A 25,272-nucleotide genomic window follows, 5' to 3' on the forward strand; every position below is an offset into this window, starting at 1 on the left:
TTCCCGGGAAGACTCGGAGTGAGTCCGAGACCTTATCCTCGTGATTCAAGTGAAGACTGCCATAAAACGCTAATAACTTCGGTCAAAAGAAAAGTGCCGAGAGGAGCGAAGTCTCTATCGACCCCCATGATAAAAAAACGTAGTTTGGAAGGATATCAACAAAGGCAAAAATAACAGCAGTGACTTTTCCAAACAAGTGCACAATTCAAGTAATCTGAGAATCATACACGCATATATGTATATAGTAAGTATGTCTAGATAGACGACTTTTACTTACTGTATATTCTTTTTCTGTTTGTGTATATTACGTTAATGTTAAGTTTACAAATTATAGGTGCACGAATGTATGTGTATATATAATCCTATCAGTAGCAACACTCAGGATCCACCGCGTCGAGATCTCATCGCTCCGGATTAAAATGGGATAAATTAGACGGAACACTGTTCCCGTGTTTTTCTGTATTTTTTTATTTTCTCGTGCCAATTTTATTTTTATACGATGTGTATATTTTTGTAATAATGATAACCAAAGGGTGTCCGGTATAAAAGAAAATATTTTTATTGTTATCCTCGTCAAGGCAATATATTTCATTCATATACATTAAATGTTTAATATTGTTTAAATAAAAATAACTTTTTTTGCAAAGACAAGAGCCCTCAGAGCGCGGTGTGTAGTCGTGAATAGCCAACAATTTTTATTGACGTGCGCACCGTTACCCGGTGATGATTTTGATACTCCTCGCTAAAAACAAATTATGGTCAACTTCTTATAATCTTTGTATGTTAGCCTCTAATTTTTGTATTACACAGTAAACATGTCACTAGCCATGACAGAAAGGGGATCGTTCTATCCGGCATGCGGACGCATGAAGAGCAGGGAATGTGGCCGAAACGTTGCCCGATCGATTTAAGATCAAGCTACAGCTTGTGGGGCAGTAAAGACTGCTGACTGACGAACGGTACGAACTTTTACAGGCACTACTAATATTTATTCTCGTTATGTTGGAGAGGTGAGGGGCTTACCAAGACCCCACGACCCAAAATCGACCAGCTTACGCTGGTGTCCGAACGTCGGAGTCCTGAGTCCTTACCAAGGATACAAAGTTAAAAAAAATAGCTGAATATACCACTCATCTGAGATAATGGAAGCTGTATCCAAGTTCTAGTACCCCAAACTATTAAAGTTTTTTAGACATTAGACAGTTTTTTGGGCTTGACGGGCTATTTCTGGAAGTTTATAGTTTTCAAAATAAGGCTAAGTTTAAATTTGATTTAGACGAAGAGAATGCAGTTAAAGAAGTTGAATAAGTTCTAACTGAGAACCCCGTTTTCAGTATTTATAATGAGACAATTGTTGGATTCGGATCAGTTTTTATTACAGATGAACGTCGACGATGTTCAACAGCATTCTGTGTATTTTATGTAAAGAAAAAGACCACAGATGCAGAGCGTATATACTGTAGCTATAAGCTAGAATTATTGGCAGTCATCGAAGCTTTGACTAAGTTCAGTATTGGTTAGGCATTCAATGCAACGCTTTTACTAAAACTTTAGAAAAACAAAGCTTATGCAACAGGGTCGCTCGCTGCATTCGTTTTCTACAAAAATAAAACTATAACTATATATTAACCTGGCATGCGAATGAAATATGTCGATGCTCTCAGCCGATATCCAGTGATGCTTATAAGGGAAAATAGAATAAGGACTGCTTTGAAAGATACGCATGCAGGCGGCGGAAAGATTAGAGCCATCAAAGAATTTTTAAGCAATGAAGAAAGGCATACGATGATTAAAAACATCTATGCTGTATGTAATAACCCGTCTTCAGTGACATAACACACTTTAGGGCTTTCGGTTGAAATCAATTCATTACTATTATCGTCTAGAATAATTAGTAGTCCTGCCGTTGGCCCACCGTCTCGCTCAACCGTTCAGCTGGCATCAGTGTCAGCTAGGTGTCAACGACGCGTCGCCCCTCTTCCGATGCTTGATTGTTGGCAATGCCGGTCGCCGATGACGATGAGCAAATAGTATAGTATAGTATAGTATATTGGGTGCTGTATTCTATGCATTTTAACGGATAGCAAACGAAGCAAGCAATCTACTACACACATTCCAGAAAGAAGACGTTCCATTTTTAACATACCACAGTTACTTCTTGGGTCCGCTCAAGTCAACGCTGTTTGGCTGTAATCGATTCCTTTACGAAACTTGGATGGCTCTATCCAACGAAGATAACCACAGCAAACGAGGTCAGAAACCAAAGTGTCAGCATTGGCAACCCAGCATTCATTATAACGAACAGAGCATTTACATATCAAAACTTTGTTAAAAATTGCGACGACGAGGGAATAAAGCTAGTGAAGTCGACTACTGGCGCAACAAGGGTTAACGGACAGGATTTATAATTCAGGATATATAATTCAACAGATTACAGCAATCAACACAACATTTACCAGAATCATAAATACGACGCCTTTCGAGCTACTAGTTGGTGTCAAAATGCGAACAAAAGATGATCTACAGGTACGAGACTTGATAGACAAAGCGGGTGTAGCAGTTTTCAACGAAGAACGCAGTGAGTTACGAATGAAGCCGTAGAGTCCGATAATGAAGCCGTAGAACGAGAACAAGAATATGTGCAGTATATGTACAGACAATATGATGTTGACGACCTAATATCTATTTGGTAGTGACCTAAAGCTAGTTGAGGAAGGAAGTTGTGCGTTCTGCCAGTGTGGCTGCAAGAGCGACAATACGTCGATAAAGGCGATGGTGTTCTTCATTAATGGATCTTTAAATACTAATAAAGTTAAAAATATTTATAATAAAACTCCAGATATATGGTTATATATGTATATTTGTCTATATATGTATATATGAATGTTGGAGAAGAAAGACCATGTAGATCCGCAATTATTGATTTGTTTGAAGTAGTTCTACTGTTCTCGGCGGAGTTCTCGAACTGCATTACTATATTTTAAATCTCGTTTTCTTTCTTACATTGTGCCACTCTCTCTCATGGAAAAGCTCTTTTCCAGTCCTTTTCTTCTTCCCTTATTTTCATACTTGATTACACTGAGATACTTCCTACAATTAAGTCTAGCAATACAAAATAATTCTCCGACATGTGTATATGTATATATCGGGTCGTCCATAGTTGATCGATTTTGTAAGGCTGCGCGCATCAACGAGTTCACTTTTCTGCTTTGGCTTCTAAACATAAACTGACGCTCTGTCCTCAAGCCTCTATCGGTTTCGCTATAACACATTTATTCCCATTCTCAGATAATTTGTCGTTTTACTCCCCTACATTGACAATTAATGAAATAAGCAGAACACAAGGAGAAGAAAAAACAGTACAGTCTGGAACACACGTTACTTTGCCACAAACGCAATAAGAAGCAAATAACGCCTATGTGCATGCCCATTAATTTCACCCCGACACGGCCATTCTGACATATACATTTCAATACTGAGATAACACATTTTCGTAAAAACTCGGTCACATCTAATTCATTTCACTCTTACTTTTACTTATTAGGTCTATTCCATAAATTTTGTTTTTCAAATAAAAACAGCAACTGGTTCATTGTTGCTGAAATAACTTATTACATTTTCATATTCTCCTTCTTTAATGAACAACTTGTTTTAGTAATGCCTATTATTAAAAGCCACATATTGATCGTCCGCCAGTTATTACATTGTTAATCATTTATTTAAATCATACTCATCCTCTTACCTAGACGAATAACTCTTTGTCCCATATTCATCTTCTCACCTAGACAAATAATTTTTTATTACTCAGTCGTCGTTTCCCCTGGACGGATAATTCTTCAATAGTCACTCATTGTCTCATCTCGACGGATAACTCACAGGTCATCGTCACTTTTGGACGCAACTGAATTCATTAGCGGGCGTTTCTTTCTATTTTCGTTATTCAATTTGCTTGGAATTTTGACATCTGCCATTTTTATTATATTCTCAAGACAATACTTGAACGTTCGGATACCTCTCAATGACTGCAGCGTATACTTCAAATACTACCAAAAACGGTCCTCTGAATTTCGGATCCAATTTGGTTTGGTGTCTCTTATCTTTTTTCAATAACACATAGTCACCTACGTGGTGCTTAACAACAGCTGCCTTACTGCTGTCAAATCTGGGTTTGTCATATGACGCTAAGGAATTCATATTTTTTGTAGCATGAGCTCCAATGCTTGCCGATTCTATTTCGCATTCAATCTCACAAGGGAAACTACTCCAAGGGATCTTGCCTCAGTGGCACGACAAATGGTACAGCACAGTGCCAGTTGAACTTCGCCAAGAGCGTCCTGCCATGATCGTTGACTCGATTCTATCACTGACAAAAAATTTTTTAGCGTACTCATCAGTCGTTCGACCTGCCCGTTTGCACGACTTGCTCCTGTAGCAACTGTATTTGAAGTTTAATTTTTTTGTAAAATGGAACTCTAAAAACGTACAGCTGGTGAAACATTTGTCCTGATCGGCGATGATAAGATTTAACACAACTTTTGGTGTCTATCTTTAAGGTGTGATATAAATAAACAAACTTTATATAAGCATCTGGACAATGACATACTTTTTCAAATCGCTCTAGCCGCTCAATTTTCCCGTTATATTGATATAAATCGTATGCCACGGTATACTTGTCTTTGAATGCAGTTCCGCGTGAACTTTTCCAGAAGGTGATTTCACAGAACTACATGTTATGCAATTTGGAACGAATTTACGAACGTAAACGGTTATTCAATAGGGACGCTCGAACTTTGATAGCTCATTGCGGCCATATTGTTTGAGTGACAGATGTCAAATGCTATAATGTTATATATATTTCGTCCTCCCAAACCACAATGGCAAGTAACACTGTCGAGCAGCACATGCAAATCAAACAAGAGAGAACGCTATAGTCCAGTTCCCCGACTATCTGATACCCGTTACACAGCTAGTGGAAGTGCAAAGGAAAGTCTTCAGCACTGACAGTTTTTGGCGGTCTGTAAGCGTGAGAGTGGGCGTGGCAAAAAGTTTTTTGGCAAATCGATAGAAATTTACAAGACCAATACAAAAATGAAAAAATATCAAAATATTTTTCAAAAGAGTGGGCGCGGCAGCTTTGGGCAGTTTGTGGGCGTTAGAGTGGGCGTGGCAACATGAATCGACAAACTTGCTGCGTCTATGTCTCTGGAGTCGGTATGCCTTATCTCAACTTTCTAGCTTTTATAGTTCCTGAGATCTCGACGTTCATACGGACAGACAGACGCACAGACGGACAGACGGACATGGCCAGATCGACTCGGCTATTGATCCTGAACAAGAATATATATACATTATATGGTCGGAAACGCTTCTTTCTGCCTGTGAAGTATACCGACCATATAAAGTATACATATTCTTGATCAGGATCAATAGATCAGGATCAATAGCAGAGTCGATATGGCCATGTCCGTCTGTTCGTCTGCCTGTCCGTCCGAATGAACGTCGAAATCTCAGGAACTACATAACCTAGAAAGTTGACAGAAAACATAGAGACTCCAGAGACATAGACACAGCGCAAGTTTGTTGATTCATGTTGCCCCGCCCACAAACCGCCCAAAACTGAAACGCTCACACTTTTGAAAAATATTTAAACATTTTTTCATTTTTGTATTAGTCTTGTAAATTTCTATCGATTTGCCAAACAACTTTTTGCCACGCCCACTGTAACGCCCAAAACTGCCACGCCCACACTTTTGAAAAATGTTTTGATATGTTTTCATTTTTGTATTAGTGTTGTAAATTTCTGTCGATTTGCCAAAAAACTTTTTGCCACGCCCACTCTAACGCACCCAAACCGCCAAAAACTGTCAGAGTTGAAGACTCTTCCTCGCACTCCCACTAGCTGAGTAACGGGTATCAGATAGTCGGGGAACACTCTCTCTTGTTTATTATCGATCAATTCAGTTGCAATGTCAGACGAAGTAAACGACTTTTCAGTAATATTACAACTTTAAACTTATATGATTTCAAAACTACTCAAAAGCTCTGTTGAAGTAGTTCTTGCTCTGTCAAAAGATCACTATTCAATTGGTTATTCGAGACTACATAAAAGAATATTTCCATAGTATTTTCATTAATGGTGATTTTGCCCAAGAATTGAGTTAATTCAAAAGCATTGCGGCAGGCGTCTTTCCGGTTTCGAAGCGCTGGAGAAATAAGTCCTAAAACTCATAACGTGATACGAAATGTGCATAAGCCACTGGGTTGCTAATTGTCATGCTCAATTTACTACCTTTAACTGGCTCACGTGCCGGCGTTGCTTGCATGATTTTCGCAAGTTCAGCGAAATTACGATTTTGCATTTTGAGAACAACATACCACGAGAAATTTCAATATTTCAGTATATCGCAGGACAAATAATATAATGGAAAAAATTTTCTGTTCGACTCGGCTATTGATCCTGATTAAGAATATATACACTTTAATACCCTTTTACTTAAGGAGTATCGGTTATTATTATACCCTGGATTATACCGGATAGGAAAAAATTAAAGCCGAAATTATATGTTATTGATAAGTTGGTTTTTCCCCTTTGGGAAGAATTTAAAGTATGGTAGCATTAAATATAAATAAATAAATATTTTTTAGTTTTTTATACGAATTTAAGTACCTGAGGATGATTTAAGTTGACGTTGACTCGGCTAAGCATTGCCAATACAAATGCAGCTGTTTTGCCTGTCCCAGACTGGCTTTGTGCTATCATATTTTGTGGTGGATCTGCAAGTAGAGTGGGCAACGCTGTTTCTTGAATTTTTGATGGAGTATTAAAACCCATTGCGTAAATTCCCTTTAACAAAGACGCCTTTCTAAAAAATAAAATGTTTGTAAAACTTTATAAAAGTTCATGCTGAAAGAATAAATGCTAATCCGTTTACTTACAGGTGTAAAGCTTCAAATGTTTTCACGGAATGTAAGGGTGAATTTGGATTTTTTTGTTGGATGTCGAGAGATAATTTTGTGTTCACCAGCCCCTTTCCCAGTATTTTTATGAGGAGACTTGTTTCAGCTGGACTAAAAAATCAAAGAAAACAAGTATTTTAAATAGTTGTATGTTCGTTACTCATACTTAGAACTAATAAAGAACGAATTAAGTAAGAACCCTAAAGTTGATTTCGTTAACTATCAGATACCCCTTACTCAGTAAGGGAAATTAAAATCGAAGTTGTAAAAAGTATATATATTGATTGGAATCACTAGCGGAGTCGATCTGGCTATGTTCGTCTGTCTGTCCGTAAGAACGCACTGATAACGGGAACAATATAAGATTAAACATGCAAATTTCAATAACTCATACGCAGTGCACTTTTTTTAGATGCTTGCCATGCTCGATTATCAGATGCCCGTTACTCAGGTACCCCACACCATACGAGAAAGTACACAATTTTATGGCATATTGACAAATTCGCAACATTTTCAAATGTGTGCGCGTGGTAGTTTTGGGCGGCTTCAGAGCGTTAGAGTGTGCGTGGCAAAACAATTGCAAGAAAATGTGTTTTTGGACCCTATAAAGTATATTCTATATTAGGATCTAATGAACGATTTGGCGAAATGTGTCTGCCTGTGTGAAAAATAAAGTTGAGAAAAAGGTTGCAGAGACATAGACGCATGACATAAGCGCAAGTTTTTTGCCACGCCTATACAATGTGTCCAAATCGAATTTAATGTGCTAACCGGCTTTTTAAAAAAACTCCCTTCTTTAAGATTTTCAACGTGTGTATTCGATGGTTCCTGATTTATGGGATTTATATTCCATAAAAAGGCCAAAAATAGAATGCAATCAAGCATAGGAGTAAATGCTATTACTTATATATAGAATTTTTATAGGTTGTATAGAATATTCTTCTTCATACAATGTATATAAATTGTGCCACATTATAAACGATAACTTCTTTCTGAACGATTTTGAAAGTGTTGAGTCCGTATATACTCTGGGTCCCGACAAAATTCGTGGACTTCCCAAAAAAGGTCAAAAATATACTCCACTCAATTACAAAGTTTTCTCTGAATTGTCGGCTATCCCTATCACTTTCCATTTGCAGGAACCCTGTAGGTAATTTTGTTCGGTAAATTTGTTCGTCCTGATCGACAACACAGAATGTGCCGCCTCGAGTGACGCGGTTAAAGGGCTATTAGTTCTAACCAAAGCTCTTTCCACAACTACCGTTTAAGAATATACCGTAAGCACGTTTTCACAATTATTCTAATATTCATCAAGTTTAACAGCCGACATAACTATAACAAGAGTTCTTGATGGTCAAGAGTTTTCTGGATATTGGAAAGTTTTCGTTAATGACCTGCATTTCAGAAGGTGTAGTAAATACGCCAAAGCTTATTAACTTTAAACTAAAGAACGTCTCGAAACAGACGGTTAATCATTATCCCGAAAGAGAAACCGATGTCGAAAGACCTCTAGTAACAGGTGGGTCGGTTTACCTATCTACTTCGCACAGCAATATTAACTTTAATCATCTTTGGTCATATTTTCGCATCAGATGTCATTAATATCAGGTCTGAAATGAGAGCACGGATTTCACGGATTTCATCTCCATTATCAATAAATTGTGACTCGATACTTTCGAGTGCTTGGTTTGATAATAATTATACCATCTCTTGAGTCACTCATAGCCTTTAAAAAATTAATCTTATTAGATGGGGAAAGATACAGACAACCCAACCAGGAGTTTGAGATTGTAAATATATTTATATATGTATAATCAGTATGTATCGGATGTTGAAGATATGAATAAATTCATAAGCAAATACCTTAGACATCAAACCCGGGCAACTACTTGTATTTCATTCGTCAATTGCTTAAGTCCAGATCCAACAGTAGGAGTTATTTAAATCAATACGACATAAATATTTAAATCCCTTATCAATGATAACTGACAAGCAAATAATAAAATGAACAAATAAGAACACATTTTTCCAAATTTGTTGTTCATGACGGTTTTGGGCGGTTTGTGGGGGTGGCCAAATTGGCAAGACATATTATAAAATGAAAAAATGTGGGCGTGACAATTTTTGAGTGAAGAAGTGAGACATTTTGGGCGTGCTTTCTCGCTTTTCTACTTCCCGAGAACCCGACGATCATATGGTATAAGCAAATTTCCCAGACACTAAACATAGCTAAAAATCTCTTTATCCCGAGATACCCATTATTCCATTTGTCGATAACATAAGTCCCGAACGAACATGAGATAAATTATGCAAAAAAGAATTACAAGCGTGTGCAACTAAATATTTCCGTCCTTATCTCATCGAAAGTAGTTTTAAAGTATGCTCTGACCATATACCGCATAAACTACATAATATAAAAGAAATATGAATAAACAACGCTATTAAAAAACAATCGAGAGAAATTTACAAGACTAACAAAAATAAGAAAAACAAGAGAGAACGCTATAGTCGAGTTCCCCGACTATCTGATACCCGTTACTCAGCTGGTGGAAGTGCGAAGGAGAGTCTTAAACACTGACAGTTTTTGGCAATTTGTGGGCGTTTGGGTGGGCTTGGCAAAAAGTTTTTTTGCAAATCGATAGAAATTTACAAGACTAATACAAAAATGAAAAAATATCAAAACATTTTTTAAAAGTGTGGGCGTGGCAGCTTTGGGCGGTTTGTGGGCGTTAGAGTGGGCGTGGCAAAAAGTTTTTTGGCAAATCGATAGAAATTTAAAAGACCAATACAAAAATGAAAATATATCAAAACATTTTTCAAAAGTGTGGGCGTGGCAACTTTGGGCGGTTTGTGGGCGTGGCAAAAAGTTTTTTGGCAAATCGATAGAAATTTAAAAGACCAATATAAAAATGAAAATATATCAAAACATTTTTCAAAAGTGTGGGCGTGGCAGTTTTGGGCGGTTTGTGGGCGTTAGAGTGGGCGTGGCAACATGAATCGACAAACTTGCGCTGCTTCTATGTCTTGGGAGTCTGTATGCTTAATCTCAACTTTCTAGCTTTTGTAGTTCCTGAGATCTCGACGTTCATACGGACAGACAGACGGACGGACGGACAGACGGACATGGCCAGATCGACTTGGCTATAGATCCTGATCAAGAATATATATACTTTATATGGTCGGAAACGCTTCCTTCTGCCTGTTACATACTTTTCAACGAATCTAGTATACCCTTTTACTCTACGAGTAACGGGTATAAATATCAAACTTTATTCAAACATGTGGGCGGGGCAGTTGTTTACTTTACGAGGGTAGAAGGTATAAAAACGCACCATAATCCACAAATACAACGACAATATAAAAAATAGTATGATTGTATGACGCAATAATACGAAATCATTTTTGCTAACCAGGTCAGGCAGACGGAGTTTTAGAATCTTTTCAATTCCCATAAGACTGAAGAGCCATTTGGAAATTCCCAGCAGCATTTCACATACAAACGTGCCTTGAAAATTTTAGAACATAATCTCTACGCTCACAGCCACAATAGAAGCACTATAGTCGATTTTTATAAAGATATTTATTAAGGAAGTACTACATGTAATTGTTGCGGGATTTTATTAATTTATTGTCTATTGTTGTGGGAGGTCGAGAGGATGTTTTTCCTTCAGTCGTCTGCGGGTGTGGATGTTGTCCATAAGGATTTTGGGGAGATAGTTGTGAGGGTTCTCTAGCCTTCTCAGGGATCTTTCGCTGAGCCTAGAGATCGGCGACTAAGGGGATTCCAAGTTCCTTGTGAATTTTTAGGTTTTCATGGTAGGGTTGCGCGTTGACGGAAATTCTCAATCACTTATTCTGGAACCGCTATTTGTGTAAGTCATAATAAAAAAAAACTCTGCATAACCAAACCTCCTTCCCCCGTTGAAGGACACGGGCTGACAACATCATCTCCACTTTGGGTAGAACGCAAAGTTTAGCGACGGCTCTAAGAGAACAGCAACTCGAGCGACGCTATCGGGCCCAAAGATCACAGATTGATTATTTGAGCTTGTGGGCATTTGAGGGGTAGCAGGTGTTCGTCTTTTACTAAAACGACATTATCGATTTGAACGTCTGTCTTCTGTGCTCGCCATTTGGAACGCTGCTGAAGAAGCTTTAGATAATTACATCTCCACCGGATCAAGAGTATTTGCTGGTAGTAATTTATTCGCTGCAAGCCATCCAATCGGTTGAGATTTAATTTTGGTAGATCAGCAGACAAGACGATGGGGGTCGTGCCTAAGAAGTGCGTTGGCATTAGTACTTCAAGGTCGTCAGGGTGTTCTGAAAGAGGAATTAAAGGTCTTGAATTAATTATTACCACAATGTGTGTGCACAGGTCATCAGCGGGAAAAACGGCAGGGCCAACAGCTCGGTAAAAATTATGATTGCTGTTTTTACAGCCGTCTCCCAGAGGCCTCCAAAATGAGGCGAGCGATGAGGGATGAATCGCCACTCAATGCTATCAGTCAAGCAGAAATCGTGTACTGCAGTTTGATGTGATGTGTTCAGGAACAAACGCTTAAGATCCTTCTGCTCATTCTGAGCGCCGACAAAAATGGTGGCTGTCCGACCATATGCGTGCAGGCTTTCCGAGTCAGTATAAATCGACGCAATGTATTAAGAAATGCAGAAGTAGAGAGATCCTGCACCAGATCAAGATGGACAGCCTTTGTAGAAAAGCAGATAAAGATACAAATATAGCACTTGATGGGTGCATTGTATCGAACAGGATTTTTGTAATAAAATAGGCAACAAAGGTCTAAACCAGTCCCCTTGAAGGAATTTGAAATTGTTACGTGATCCTCAGGAATATCACCTATTTCCAGATTTGAATAAAGATAAAGATAAACCAGCTATATGTGATTTAAAGATAAGTACTCATGAATAAAGGCCAAATACTTCTCTTTGAGCTGGCGATCCAGTTTGTTTTCCAGTTTTAAAAAACGGCGATAGGCTTGGTGATAGGAATCTCCCAATATTTCCGGGCTGTGCTCTGTAGGAAGTCGGACTGAATATTCTCTAGATGGAAGCCTAGAAAACGTAGACTTCAAGTGAGCCTCGCAGTCGAGTTTTTGTGTCGGTCTCAGCAGTGGTTTCTATCTCCCAAAATTTGCGCACGGATGTCATCATCAGCCATTTGAGGCGCATTTAATTTAACAGTCGATGATGACGCCTTTTTAGGGTTGGAGCTACCACCAGTGACAATCCATCAAAAAGGAGTTCTTGGAGAATGGGGAGTCCATCGGGCATTTTTATTTGGCCTACACACAGCAGATCAAAGAATAGACTAGCGCCAATATTTACCAATATTTCCGGGTTCTGCTTTGCAGAAAGTCCAACTGAATATTCTCCAGATGAAAGCCTAAATTATGTAGACTTAAGATGGGCCTCGAAGCCGATTTTTTCCTTTGTGCGCCTAGAGACGGATTCAGCAGTGGTTTCTATCTCCCAAAATTTGCGAAACAGTTCCTCCAGACGGATGTCATCATCAGGCATTTGAGGCGCATTTGATTTAACAGTCGATGATGAAGCCTTGTTAGGATTGGATCTACCACCAGTAAAAACCCATCCGAAACGAGTTTTTTACAGAATGTCAAATTTTATTTGGCCTCATCACAGACTAGCGCCTATCAGCAATTCAAGCCTGAAGAATTGGTACTTTCCAGTCTTCAGAGTTTACAGTTAGGTTGGGCTTGTTGTCCGTGATATTAGGAGCTTCCAGAGCTGCGTTATAGGCAACGAACTCTGAAGTTTGAAATTAATATTTACCATACATTCAGCTAAACTTAATCTGGCATCACCCATTTCAGAAACTTTAGCTGCAGACTTGTACATGGTCAGTTGGAAAGTGTGTGCCAGACGAGAGGTGGTTATGTGAAGTTTCGAGCCATAGTCAAGCAAGGCGCGGCAAGGAACCCAAGATCCTGATTTATTTTGAATATTTCTGACGGCAATGACCAACAAGGCAAAGTCTGATCCGAGATTTTGAGCCACTAAGGAAGAAGATTGACCAGTTTAATTGATCCTTAAGCAACTACTTGCAATACATTGTAATAAGTATCAGAAGCTAGTTGAGGTTGAGCAGGCTGGATGTATGATGACAAAGGTCATAAGCGAAAATGTAGCAATTTGTTGTGCTTACTGTGTTGGCATAAATCCAACCTTTTTGCATCCTGTAAGCGATCTTGGGGAGACAGTCTTCTGAATTGTGGCCAATCAATAATTGTGTGGTCTACAGTATTGCAGACAGGTCAGCAAGTGAAAGGTGTAGTGGCGACAAGTCCATTTCTAGAGTTCTTGAAGGCTTTCCCAGGTTTTACAACCACGATTCGAAGTGCAGCATTGGAATCTTGTATCCAGAAATATAACAAATTCTCTACCATAATAGCTGGGTTTCACCAAAGACAGATGCGTGACGGCCATACATAGGTTTTGCACTATTCAGCCACTTTTTTGGTGACGACCAAAATTGCTCTCTTATCGCTCGCCTAAAATTGAGAGCGCAAAAATCTAAAAATAGCATTGTCTTGCTTGTGTGAGTAAAAACAATAAAAGAGATATTGTCTATGTGTGCGTGATTGTGCTAGAAGACGATTTTGACGAAATCAATTTTGATCTAAGAAACGAATTTGATTAATTATACCCGTTACTCGTACAGTAAAAGGGTATACTAGATTCGTTGAAAAGTATGTAACAGGCAGAAGGAAGTGTTTCCGACCATATAAAGTATATATATTCTTAATCAGGATCAATAGCCGAGTCGATCTGGCCATGTCCGTCCGTATGAACGTCAAGATCTCAGAAACTATAAAAGCTAGAAAGTTGAGATTCAGCATGCAGATTCCAGGGACATAGACGCAGCGCAAGTTTATCGATGCATGTTGCCACGCCCACTATAACGCCCACAAACCGCAAAATGAAAAAATATCAAAACATTTTTCAAAAGTGTGGGCGTATCAGTTTTGGGCGGTTTGAGAGCGTTAGAGTGGGCGTGGCAAAAAGTTTTTTGGTAAATCGATAGAAAATTACAAGACTAATACAAAAGTGAAAAAATTTCAAAACATTTTTCAAAAGTGTGGGCGTGGCAGTTTTGGGCGGTTTGTGGGCGTTAGAGTGGGCGTGGCAACATGAATCGACAAACTCGCGCTGCTTCTATTTCCCTGGAGTTTGTATGCTTAATCTCAACTTTCTAGCTTTAGTAGTTCCTGAGATCTCGACGTTCATTCGGACGGACAGACGGACATGACCAGATCGACTCGGCTATTGATCCTGATCAAGAATATATATACTTTATATGGTCGGAAACGCTTCCTTCTGCCTGTTACATACTTTCCACGAATCTAGTATACCCCCCTTTTACTCTACGAGTAACGGGTATAAATATGAAATTAAATATGAAAATTAAGTTAAAAAGAAAATTTTATGTTTTCATTGTGGGGAAATAAAATTTTATTTGAAAAAAAAAAAAATATCAAAAATATCATATACATCATCATATCGATATTTTTTTGTGATATTTTAAATATTATCATCATTTTGTTTTGATAAAAAAAATATCATCGATACGATATTTTTTTAATATCACGACATCCCTATTTCGATATGATCTAATAAAATATTATTTACAAATTGATGTCGAAGAAGTTCTTTTATTTAAATATTCATTTGTTAACATCGCCGATCGAATTAGCTACCGTTTAAATATTATTATTTATCTTGACAATTAATAATTAATAATATGTAATAATCGGAACACAGGGATCTCCACGGCAGGCCGTTACAATTGTAATGGGGTCCTATATTATCACTTATTATCGCAATTACTATTCGCGCTCATTCTTTCGTACTTTGTTAATGCAACAAAAATACTTCAATTAAATGTGTTTTCGGTTACATAGCGAAAATTTCAAAAAATCTAGGAGCTCCTGCGTATAAGCTTTAAGCAAACGGATTCAGAGAAATTAAAAAGTAAAACAGTTGGCGCTTTTTTCCCACCCAAAATATGTTGATAATAAATATTTCATAATACACAGTAAGAAATTAATATTTATAAAATAAATAAAAATTTGGAAACTGCTTATTGCAAAATAATGCACCGAAGAATCATTGTCTTCTTATATTTCTCACACGTCGCACACTAAATTCTCTAATGACAATTTTTATACCCGTTACTCGTAGAGTAAAAGGTTACACTAGATTCGTTGAAAAGTATGTAACAGGCAGAAGGAAGCGTTTCCGACCATATATTCTTGATCAGGATCAACAGCCGAGTCGATCTGGCCATGTCCGTCTGTCCGTCTGGTCGTCTGTCAGTATGAAAGTTGAGATCTCAGGAGCAATAAAAGCTAGAAAGTTGAAATTCAGCATGCGGACTTCAGAGACATAGACACAGCACTCTAACGATCACAAACCGGCCAAAACTGCCACGCCCTCACTTTTGAAAAATGTTTTGATATTTTTTTACATTTTTGTAAATTTCTATCGATATGCAGAAAAACTTTTGGCCACGCCCACTCTAAAGCCCACAAACCGCCACGCCCACACTTTTAAAAAATGTTTTGATATTTTTTCACAGTTTTGTTAGTCTTGTAAATTTCTCTCGATTACTACAAATAAAAAAATATCAAAACATTTTTCAAAAGTGTGGGCGTCGCAGCTTTGAGCGGTTTGTGGGCGTTAGAGTGGGCGTGGCAAAACGTTTTTTTGGCAAATCGATAGAAATTTACAAGACCAATTCAAAAATGATAAAATATTAAAATATTTTTCAAAAGTGTGGGCGTGGCCGTTTTAGGCGGTTTGTGGGCGTTATAGTGGGCGTGGCAACATGAATCGACATACTTGCGCTGCGTCTACTTCTCTGGAGTCTGCATGCCTAATCTCAACTTTCTAGCTTTTATAGTTCCTGAGACCTCAACGTTCATACGGACAGACAGACGGACGGACAGACGGACATGGTCAGATCGAATCGGCTATTGATCCTGATCAAGAATATATATACTTTATATGGTCGGAAACGCTTCCTTCCGCCTGTTACATACTTTTCAACGAATCTAGTATACCCTTTTACTCTACGGGTATAATAAATATTTTATAATACATAGTAAGAAATTAAAATTTGTTGAGTGGTCAAGCACCGTCCGTTTTATTTGGTTATATTTGACGACAAAAATAATTGTACCCTAATCTGACCCTAAAAAAAACGCTGTCGCTGGCGTCGGTCGCGGCAGAGGCCTCGATGCTGATGAACCGCGGAAGTGTCGCAGGCGCTAGGTCAGCAATTTGGGCAAGGACATTATTATTATTTGTGGACCGGATGCTCGTGTGGTGAAGCAGACGCTCGTGTGGTCATGGCTGAGTGTTTTGGTCAAGTGCATTGCACCTTACATTAGAAGATTTGTTTGCGCAATAGCGGGTGTCAGGCAACTTGAATTTATGTTTTATTAACTTGTACACACACAAGTGCACCGAAATAAGTTTAACTGTTTTTGAGTTAACAATAAAGATTACAGCAGTACCATGTGATCAACACTTACTTTGTCACTGACTTTGCTATGCAGAAGTCAAATGAGCAAGTGCTACAAGATAAAGATAAACAGCTGTACTCGCTCTCTATTCAGAGAGAGAGGAACACAACACGAAGGGGAATGCAAAATCTATTGCTGCTCAGATCAATGTACAAGAATGATAAAAATAAATTAAATTAAATTTATGATGTGCTGCTACTGGCGGCGGGTTGCATAGCCAAACATGGATATTAAAAGAATGGTCTTCATATCCCTTTTTCGGCCTCTAAAGTAGTTCCCTCGATCTCACGAACTATCAATGTCAAACATATTTTTGCCTCGCCTAATTTGAAAATTTCTACTACTATTATTCATAGTAGAGGAACTATACTAAAATTCTTAGTACCGTCCAAAAAATATATATATCGAAATACTACATAAAACAATAAACGAAAAATATAATCATTTATCTGATGACGAAGAAGTAAAATTAAGCAAGATACAAACAATCCTTTAGACATGCAACCATAAAATTAAACATGACACGACTGGACAAACACCTGCTTAAATTTATCGTATACGCTGGGTATCCTATATTAGTCACTCAAAAAATTATATTTTAAATATTTCTTGAGCTATCCAGCACCATCGATAAAACGACGCGTTTTTTTTACATGAATCATGTACAAAAAATTCATGTAGCAACAAATTTAACTTTTCTTACGCTAGGGACATTTCATCGTTCAAGATAAGACTTGGTTAAAGCCGGAGATACTTAACTCTGAAGTTTTCCTGGTTATGTACACAATATACAGGCTACCTCCAGACGGGTGGGTGGAGTCCTAATTGCGGTTAGGTCTATCCTCACGTCAGAGGTGGTACTTTTTTATGACATTTTCTAATACTTTTTCTGATCGCTCTGTTTATATTACGTGTTCCTTTATTCCGCCGTCTTCTGAATTCTCAGAATATATAAATTCTCTGGTAATATTGGGCTTCAAAATGAATCTTAAAACAGATGTCATTTTCACTGACTTAAGTAAAGCACTTGACTGTGTTAATCATTAACTTTTGGCAAGAAAACGTGATTTATTAGGTTTCGCTGTTGATCTTTCAAATTGGATTTATCTGAACGGCGGGACGCAACGGGTCCTTTATAAACGGGTTGTCTTTCTTGTCTTCTCCGAGTCACATCCGGCGTCTCACAGGGGATCCACCTTGGTCTGCTTCTTTTTACTTTGTTTATAAATGATCTTCCCTTAGTAATAAAACATTAGCGTGTACTTATGTACGCAGAGGATGTTGAATTATGCCTGCAGTATAAGAACATTTCTTGCCATTCGGGCTTACAAACTGATCGAAATAGGTTTTAAAATATGGTTCCGTGATAACGTACTAAACTTCAATGGCTTCAAATGTAAAGTTATGACCTTTTGTCGTGTCAATCCGAGACACGCGACTTACACTCTACACTTTCAGACCATATTTCTTTTATTTTTAATAAGGCCAGAGGTTTTCTAGGTCTAGGTGGTTAAAGGAATTTAATGATCTTTGCATGACTAAAACCTTATTCATTTCACTAGTCCGTCCGATTCTCCTGTTTGGGGTCCACAATATAGAGTTGTTTACTCGTATCGCATTGAATCGGTCCAAAAATTCTAATTTCTTACTGTTTGACTTACGTAAATTGCGATGCAAACTCTATATTACATTCTTATTCCAATAGACTAATGGTAATTAATTTACCTTCCCTAGCTTACCGAAGAACGATGCTTGAAGCCATTCGGGCTTACAAACTGATCGAAATAGGTTTTAAAATATGGTTCCGGGATAACGTACTAAACTTAAATGGCTTCAAGTGGTAAAGTTATGACCTTTTGTCATGTCTACCCAAGACACGCGACACACTCTACACTAACACTTGGTCTTTTTCTGAAACCTAAACTTTAGTTTTTAGAGCATATTTCTTTTATTTTTAATATGGCCAGACGTGTGCTAGGACTTATAAATGGTGGTCCAAAGGAATTTAATTATCTTTGCATGACTAAAACCTTATTCATTTCACTAGTCCGTCCGATTTTTGGGTATGGATTACCTGTTTGGGGTCCACAATATAGAGTTGTTCACTCCAAAAAAAATTTGTGACTGTTTGCTTTACGGCGCGAAAATTGAGATGCAAACTCTATATTACATTCTTATTCCAGTAGAACAATGGTAATTAATTTACCTTTCCTAGCTTACCGAAGAACGATGCTTGAAGCAGTCTCGCAGAGATGCAAAGAAAAACAAAATACAAATTGTATACATTTATTTTATACAATAAGCTAAAGGACTAGTATTGCCCCTAAAAAGGCATCCAATGACAAAATCTAAAAAAACTTATAAAAACAAGAGTGAGCGCTTTAGTCGAGTTTAGACGTTACTCTGCTGGTGGAAATGCAATCGAGAAAATCATAATTTTTCTTTTTAATTTTCGTGACGAATACGAGGGTTTTTATACCTGTTACTCGTAGAGTAAAGGGATATCCTAGATTCTTTGAAAAGTACATATGTAACAGGCAGAAGGAAGAACCATATAATGTATATATATTCTTGATCAGGATCAATAGCCGTGTCGATATGGCCATGTCCGTCTGCAACTCTACTACAGCGTTCTCTCTTGTTCATTTTTTAAGTGACTGCTAACCATTATAAGAATATTGTGCATATTAGCTCCTGGCCTATTTTTTGCTACCAATTATACGGTATTGCTGCTAAAACCCACCATAACAAACCACGAATACTCAGGCATGCTCCGGTAATCGAATTCGTAAGATTTTTTCGTCTTTGATTTGAAATCGAAACATTTTTGCTCCAGTTTTCGAAATCGTAAGAATTCTTCGATTTGTAAAACGGGCACTTTTGTCTGGCCGAAATGAAAATTAAATGCCTTTTTTATATCAAATAAGATCTTATTTACTAAGGGAAAAAAAACAGTTTACTTAGTGGTCTATTGATGTTTATTCCAAATCATTCTGCCATATTGCCGTCGGCAACAATTTACGATTTGCTAAGGGGTCGATAAGTACGTCACCAAAAGCTATCGCGAAGGGTGCCATACTGTTCGTGGAACGAAAAAGGCAGGTAAAAATACTAATAAAATATAAAAAAATGCATTAATAAATTAAAAGGATAGCCGAAAGTGGTGTTTGTAAGTAATGCTACTTAATTTAAGTACCTAAATGGTCAAAGTGCCGTAAAAAAGTAATTGCGAACATCGGAAATAAACTGTGAAAAAAGTGTCCGCTCTATTTTCTGGTAAACAGCGGTATAAGCTGCATATGAATGCATATTTGGAAATGTAAGTACAAAAGTATTGAGTCCTTATTTTCAATAAAACACAGAGCTATTGCTTTTGGTGGCATGCACAAATCATCATTACAGGACGAGGTAATGCTTGGGTTCATGAAGGAAAACCCAAATTTGGCCCAATTTTTCCAGCACCTTGAATTGAATTGGCCCTTCAATAAAAGATGTTTCAGAGTGGAAAAAGGTAGGATTATTCCACAAATATAAGAAAAGTGGAATATTATAGTAATATATTCCATATTTGGTGTGATTGGAAGGGATGCATCAGCAAGAAACTTGCCAAAATTAAGGCGGAGATCAGGGCTACTGGTGGGGGGGGGCTTATTGACAACTGTCAATAAGTGAAGTGGATTTGGTGTGATTGGAAAGGATGCATCTGCAAGAAACTTGCCAAAAATAAGGCGGAGATCAGGGCAACTTATTCACAGCGAGATGGTGGACGGAGTTGGTAGTTCGGTATATGAAGCTCCATCCTCCGTGGGTAATGTGCTGAATATAAAGAGCGTTGACGAAATAAAAAATAACTTGCAGAATACCCATTATCTTAAAATGTCGACGAAGAGCCGAGACTCAAGCGTCGTCGCAACAATCCTGCCGCTTCTCTCGACCTGCAAAGCCTGCGCGACTGCAAAAGGAGGCACTTGCAGTCCAGAAGGAAGCGGTTGCAATCCAAAAGGAGGATAATGCAATCAAGAAGTAACTTCTTAATAAATACCATACCATATTAAGCCAATTAGACCAATAAAGCAACTATAAAAAAAACCGTAGGTGTGATGAAATAAATTTTATTTTTGTAAACTTTTTGTTTAATCTTTACACTAAGAGAGACTGAACAATTTCATCGCGTTCAGGCTGTCCGTCATCATCTCCTTCTACTTCATTGTCGTCCAAAGTATCCTTTGTATCGTCAAATTGAAATTCCTCGGTAATGATCAAGTTTCTCCTTCTACATAGATTGTGCAAAGAACATCATACATTTACAACCATGCAACAAAACAATGGCTCATAATTTAAGCATCGTTGCAGGCAGGCAGGAAAACGACTTTTAAGCAACTCGATAAACTTCGACAATGTTTTTGGCTAGATCATGCCATAAGTTAAATGTATGCTGATATGTTCCAATCTCCGCGCTCCTGTAGGGAGTTAAATAAAGCTCTCCAGCTCTCTGATGTAGTCATAGTACTTACCACCATGACTTTCAAACTGTAATAGCCCTTTCTATTAAAGAAAACAGAAGAATTGTTTATAGGCTTCTGAATTCTATAACAGGCAACTATTCTTGGCAGTTGATATCTTCAATAGAAGTTTACGGAAGATTTCTGTAAAATCTTAAATTATCTGTAAATGTTACTTACCTTGTGTCAGATATATTAAAAACACATGTATTGCAACAACCTAGCAAGGCGACTGGGCAACTCGGCACTGCGAATTGCAGATCCCCGGACAAGACACGAATAATATGAACACATCAAGAATCGATATAAATAGGTAAGTCGCATTAAATAATTGAATTGAATTGTGGCGGTGGCCGTGGGACTCGCGCGTTAAAAAATAAAAAAAACGTTTCTCATTGCCTAGATGGTACTTTCCTACACTTCCATCTAAAGATTTAAAACAAATATATTGTGTTCAACGGATCGGACAAAATCGAAACAAGAGTATTTATTAACGGTTTCTGCATAGCCTGCAATACGCCCAAATTTCATTTGCAATAATTTTTTCATTCCGGCTTCAAAAGGTTGCTATTTTCAGTGCATTCTATGTAAACATCTAACTGTAGGCATACGAATGTACATGAATGACTAGCAAAAAACTTTAAAACAGCGTCTAATATAGTGAGACAAAATTCTTTATTAGAGCACTTTTGTCAACGTTCTTTTGTTTAAGGTTCAAGAAAACTCACTATGGAAACTTTTTAATCAGGAAATTGTGCATGAATATATTACAATGGAATGCAGAGACTAACGTTTGCAAAAACTTAAAAAAAACATCCTGTAACGAGGGGATTTATCTTTAGAGGCCGAAAAAAAATGTATTTTTGCACTCACTTTTTTACAGTCACTTTTTAAATCCATATAATATTTATTTGGAGTGGTGCCTGAGGTAATACAACATTTTTTTTTTCCAAGGGTTATGATATGACTTAAAATCATATCGCCACAATTTCAGTCTAAGGTCAACAAACCAATTATTTTCTTACTCGAGAGGTTTTTTTTTTTTTTTCGTCACAAAAAATTTAGCAACCATAAGCTTTCAAAAAGTGTCTAAATGTTTTTTTTTTTAATCTTTAGTCTATATAGAGCAATTTCTTATGCTCTTTAAACTGAAAGCTAGATAAACGCTGATGAACTGTCACTCGCAACATTGTGAAAAACATACAGGCATGCTCCGGTAATCGTAATTATACCCGTTACTCGTAGAGTAAAAGGGTATACTAGATTCGTTGAAAAGTATGTAACAGGCAGAAGGAAGCGTTTCCGACCATATAAAGTATATATATTCTTGATCAGGATCAATAGCCGAGTCGATCTGGCCATGTCCAACTGTCCGTCCGTCTGTCCGTCCGTCCGTATGAACTCGAGATCTCAGGATCTACAAAAGCTAGAAAGTTGAGATTAAGCATACAAACTCCAGGGTCATAGAAGCAGCGCAAGTTTGTCGATGCATGTTGCCACGCCCTTTCTAACGTCCACAAACGGCCCAAAACTGCCACGCCCACACTTTTGAAAAATGTTCTAATATTTTTTCATTTTTGTATTGGTCTTGTAAATTTCTATCGATTTGCAAAAAAACTTTTTGCCACGCCCACTATAACAGCCACAAACCGCCCAAAGCTGCCACGCCCACTCTTTTGAAAAATGTTTTGATATTTTTTCATTTTTGTATTAGTCTTGTAAATTTCTATCGATTTGCCAAAAAACTTTCTGCCACGCCCACTATAACGCCTACAAACCGCCAAAAACTGTGTTTAAGACTCTCCTTCTCCCTTCCACTAGCTGAGTAACGGGTATCAGATAGTCGGGGATCTCGACTATAGCCTTCTCTCTTGTTTTTTTTCGTAAGATTTCGTTTTTAGGTGCTGTGGTTTTCAAAAAATGTTTGCTATCGGAATGTCTCGTTTCATGTTAGAGGTGTGTGCACTCAAAATTTTCGGTTATTTGAGTACTCACAATCCTAACTCGCAATTCGGCGTGCCGAAACGGTTTCAAATGAGTAAATTGTGCATTGGCTAGCGTTGTTTTCGTTGTATGCGAAATGAGTGAAATTCAATCCAAAGCGGAATGAATAGAATGAGTGAATGCAGAGTAAATGTTTAGAGTACTCGGATAAAACTTTGGCAATTTCGTCGTTCATGGCTTGCATAGGCAATGATGAGAATTCAGAGCTCGAACGAAAGCGTAAGTTTTAAGTTAATTACGTACATATGTACGTATTTGTAGATACATAATATATGTGTAAATAGAATAACACATTAATAATAGAGCATTTTCAGATGCTAGAAATTTAATTAATTTAACAATTCTGATACTATAAATTACTATTAATTATTTTAACAATTCTGATACTATAAACAAACTTTTGTTTCTGCATTCAGTAATTGTTTAATGCATGTCTTCCTATTTTTCTTTCAAGACAAAAACGAAAAAACAAATACTCAATAAATTTGACGTCGCAAATGCGGCGCACAGTTAACCGTTTCGGTCATTCCGAGTACTCGGTCGCGAGTACTCATTCGTGAATTGCCTCGCCGTTCGGGTATAGTAAATTTTTTACTCATAGCCTTACCACATTTGCCAAATCCGTTCTATTCAATGTCTCACTCAGTCAATCAGAACTTTGAGTAAGAGTACCAAATGCTGCTTTGACTGTATTCATGCAGACCTCTGTTTCATATCGCTTCTTGCTGCTCAAGCACCTTGTTTATTTTATTTGTCAAAATCAAGCAACGTGAAAAATGACTGAGTGGCAGAATTAATTTGTGGTGATGAGGAATAAACATCAATAGACCACTGGGTAAACTATTTTTTCCCTTAGTAAATATGATTTGATTTGATATTAAAATGGCATTTACTTTTCATTTCGGCAATACAAAAATGCCCGTTTTACAAATCGAAACATTCTTACGATTTTAAATCGAAATTGTAAAAATCTTACGAATTCGATTACGTGAGCATGCCTGATAGTTTCGAGATGGTTTTTAAAGTTTGCAGTCATGGAAAGACTGGTTCGACGCCAGTAACTTTCGGAAGCCATATGTATGTATCTTCCAAAATATCAAGAATTAGTTTTTGAAACTTTGACACGATATTCTCAGGCAATATACCTATTGATTAAAACATAACAAAACACATGGTTTATTATGACTTATGTGATTTACTGTACGTGGCCACCAAATTTGTTTGCTGTGCTGGGCTCTTAAAGGATTTCCTTTACGTTCTCGCAAGATCTTTAGATTTTTAGAATTTTACAAAGAAGAAACCACTGCGCCTAAATTATGTAGATAACTTTCTTGTTTAATCTTTGGAGGCCCCTAAAGATTTAAATTAGCACTGGTTGAACTAAGCTGCGAACAACTGTAGTCCCGATGTCCGATTATTATTTACAGTTGCGGTATCAAGTTACTAAATAGCACAGTAATTCTTATGAAGCTAATTACATTTTCAACAAAACTTACTCAGCGACATCAAATTCGTTTTCCTCGTCTGATTTAGAAACTCGTAAATCATAATCTAAACACTTTTTATTGTGGGTATTACCAGTATCAGAATCTATATTAAGTTTGTCAACCTAAATTAAAGAAATGGGTGATAAATATTTACAAACAATTATATAAACACCCAAATACCAGCTGAGACACCTCCTGATCCTCTGCTTTTTTAGCCCAATCGCCCATATTTACACAGTTAGTCGCAATAAGGAAATTAAGTTTATTTTTTATCAGAGCTACCAAATGGTATTTCCTTAAAGTTATTGGCACTGATAGGTTAAATAATAGCCTATTTCCACATAACGTCTTATGCAGTGTCCATACTTTGTTGAATTATATTATATAAAATTTCTACGTATATTTTACACAGTGTTCCCATCCAAACACAAAAAATATTGTTTTCATGCAAGAATAAGTAAAATCTATGGCAGATAAAAATAAAAAACTTTCATTTATTAAACTCAGTTATTGCTTAGCTGTTTTTCTCTTGGTTGTCGACGCTGTGGCAAGCGACGAATTTCGGAAATCGTTGGTGGTCCCAGAGGCAAAAGTTGGAGCACTAGGCTTTCTGCTACTTTTGATTTTTGTCGTTGCTTTCGATCCGTCAAAAATTCTAGAAGCGACCGATTCATGCAGTAGATGTCGCGATTCTTATATGATTACCAAGGAATTAAAAAAATATTTTTGACCATTACTCCTAAGGACAATTTTTGT

At 37.4% G+C, this 25,272-nt stretch overlaps 1 protein-coding gene across 16 annotated transcripts in view; it reads right to left on the reverse strand.

Moving 5' to 3' along the window:
* Positions 1–24,844, reverse strand: part of LOC6539975 (DEAD-box helicase Dbp80) — a 221,905-nt gene extending 197,061 nt beyond the window's left edge. For 7 of the 16 annotated variants that reach the window (XR_006245284.1, XR_006245286.1, XR_006245285.1 and 4 more), the window contains exons 1-4: positions 24,697–24,839; positions 24,526–24,638; positions 6,937–7,068; positions 6,668–6,887 (exon numbers count right to left, since the gene is read on the reverse strand). Coding sequence is in view for 11 of the 16 variants with exons in the window: in XM_039377374.2 (XP_039233308.1) it covers positions 6,668–6,887; positions 6,937–7,068; positions 24,526–24,638; positions 24,697–24,744 (513 nt within the window). In the remaining 5 variants the exon portion in view is untranslated. Of the gene's footprint in view, positions 1–6,667; positions 6,888–6,936; positions 7,069–10,522; positions 11,281–18,597; positions 18,655–18,729; positions 18,767–24,525; positions 24,639–24,696 lie in introns of those variants that run through there. The other 9 variants (XM_039377375.1, XM_039377377.1, XM_015189343.2 and 6 more) reach the window with 5 other exon arrangements.
* Between the last annotated feature and the right edge of the window lie 428 nt (positions 24,845–25,272).

The sequence above is a fragment of the Drosophila yakuba genome, unplaced genomic scaffold (assembly GCF_016746365.2).
Source record: "Drosophila yakuba strain Tai18E2 unplaced genomic scaffold, Prin_Dyak_Tai18E2_2.1 Segkk5_quiver_pilon_scaf, whole genome shotgun sequence".
NCBI lineage: Eukaryota > Metazoa > Arthropoda > Insecta > Diptera > Drosophilidae > Drosophila > Drosophila yakuba.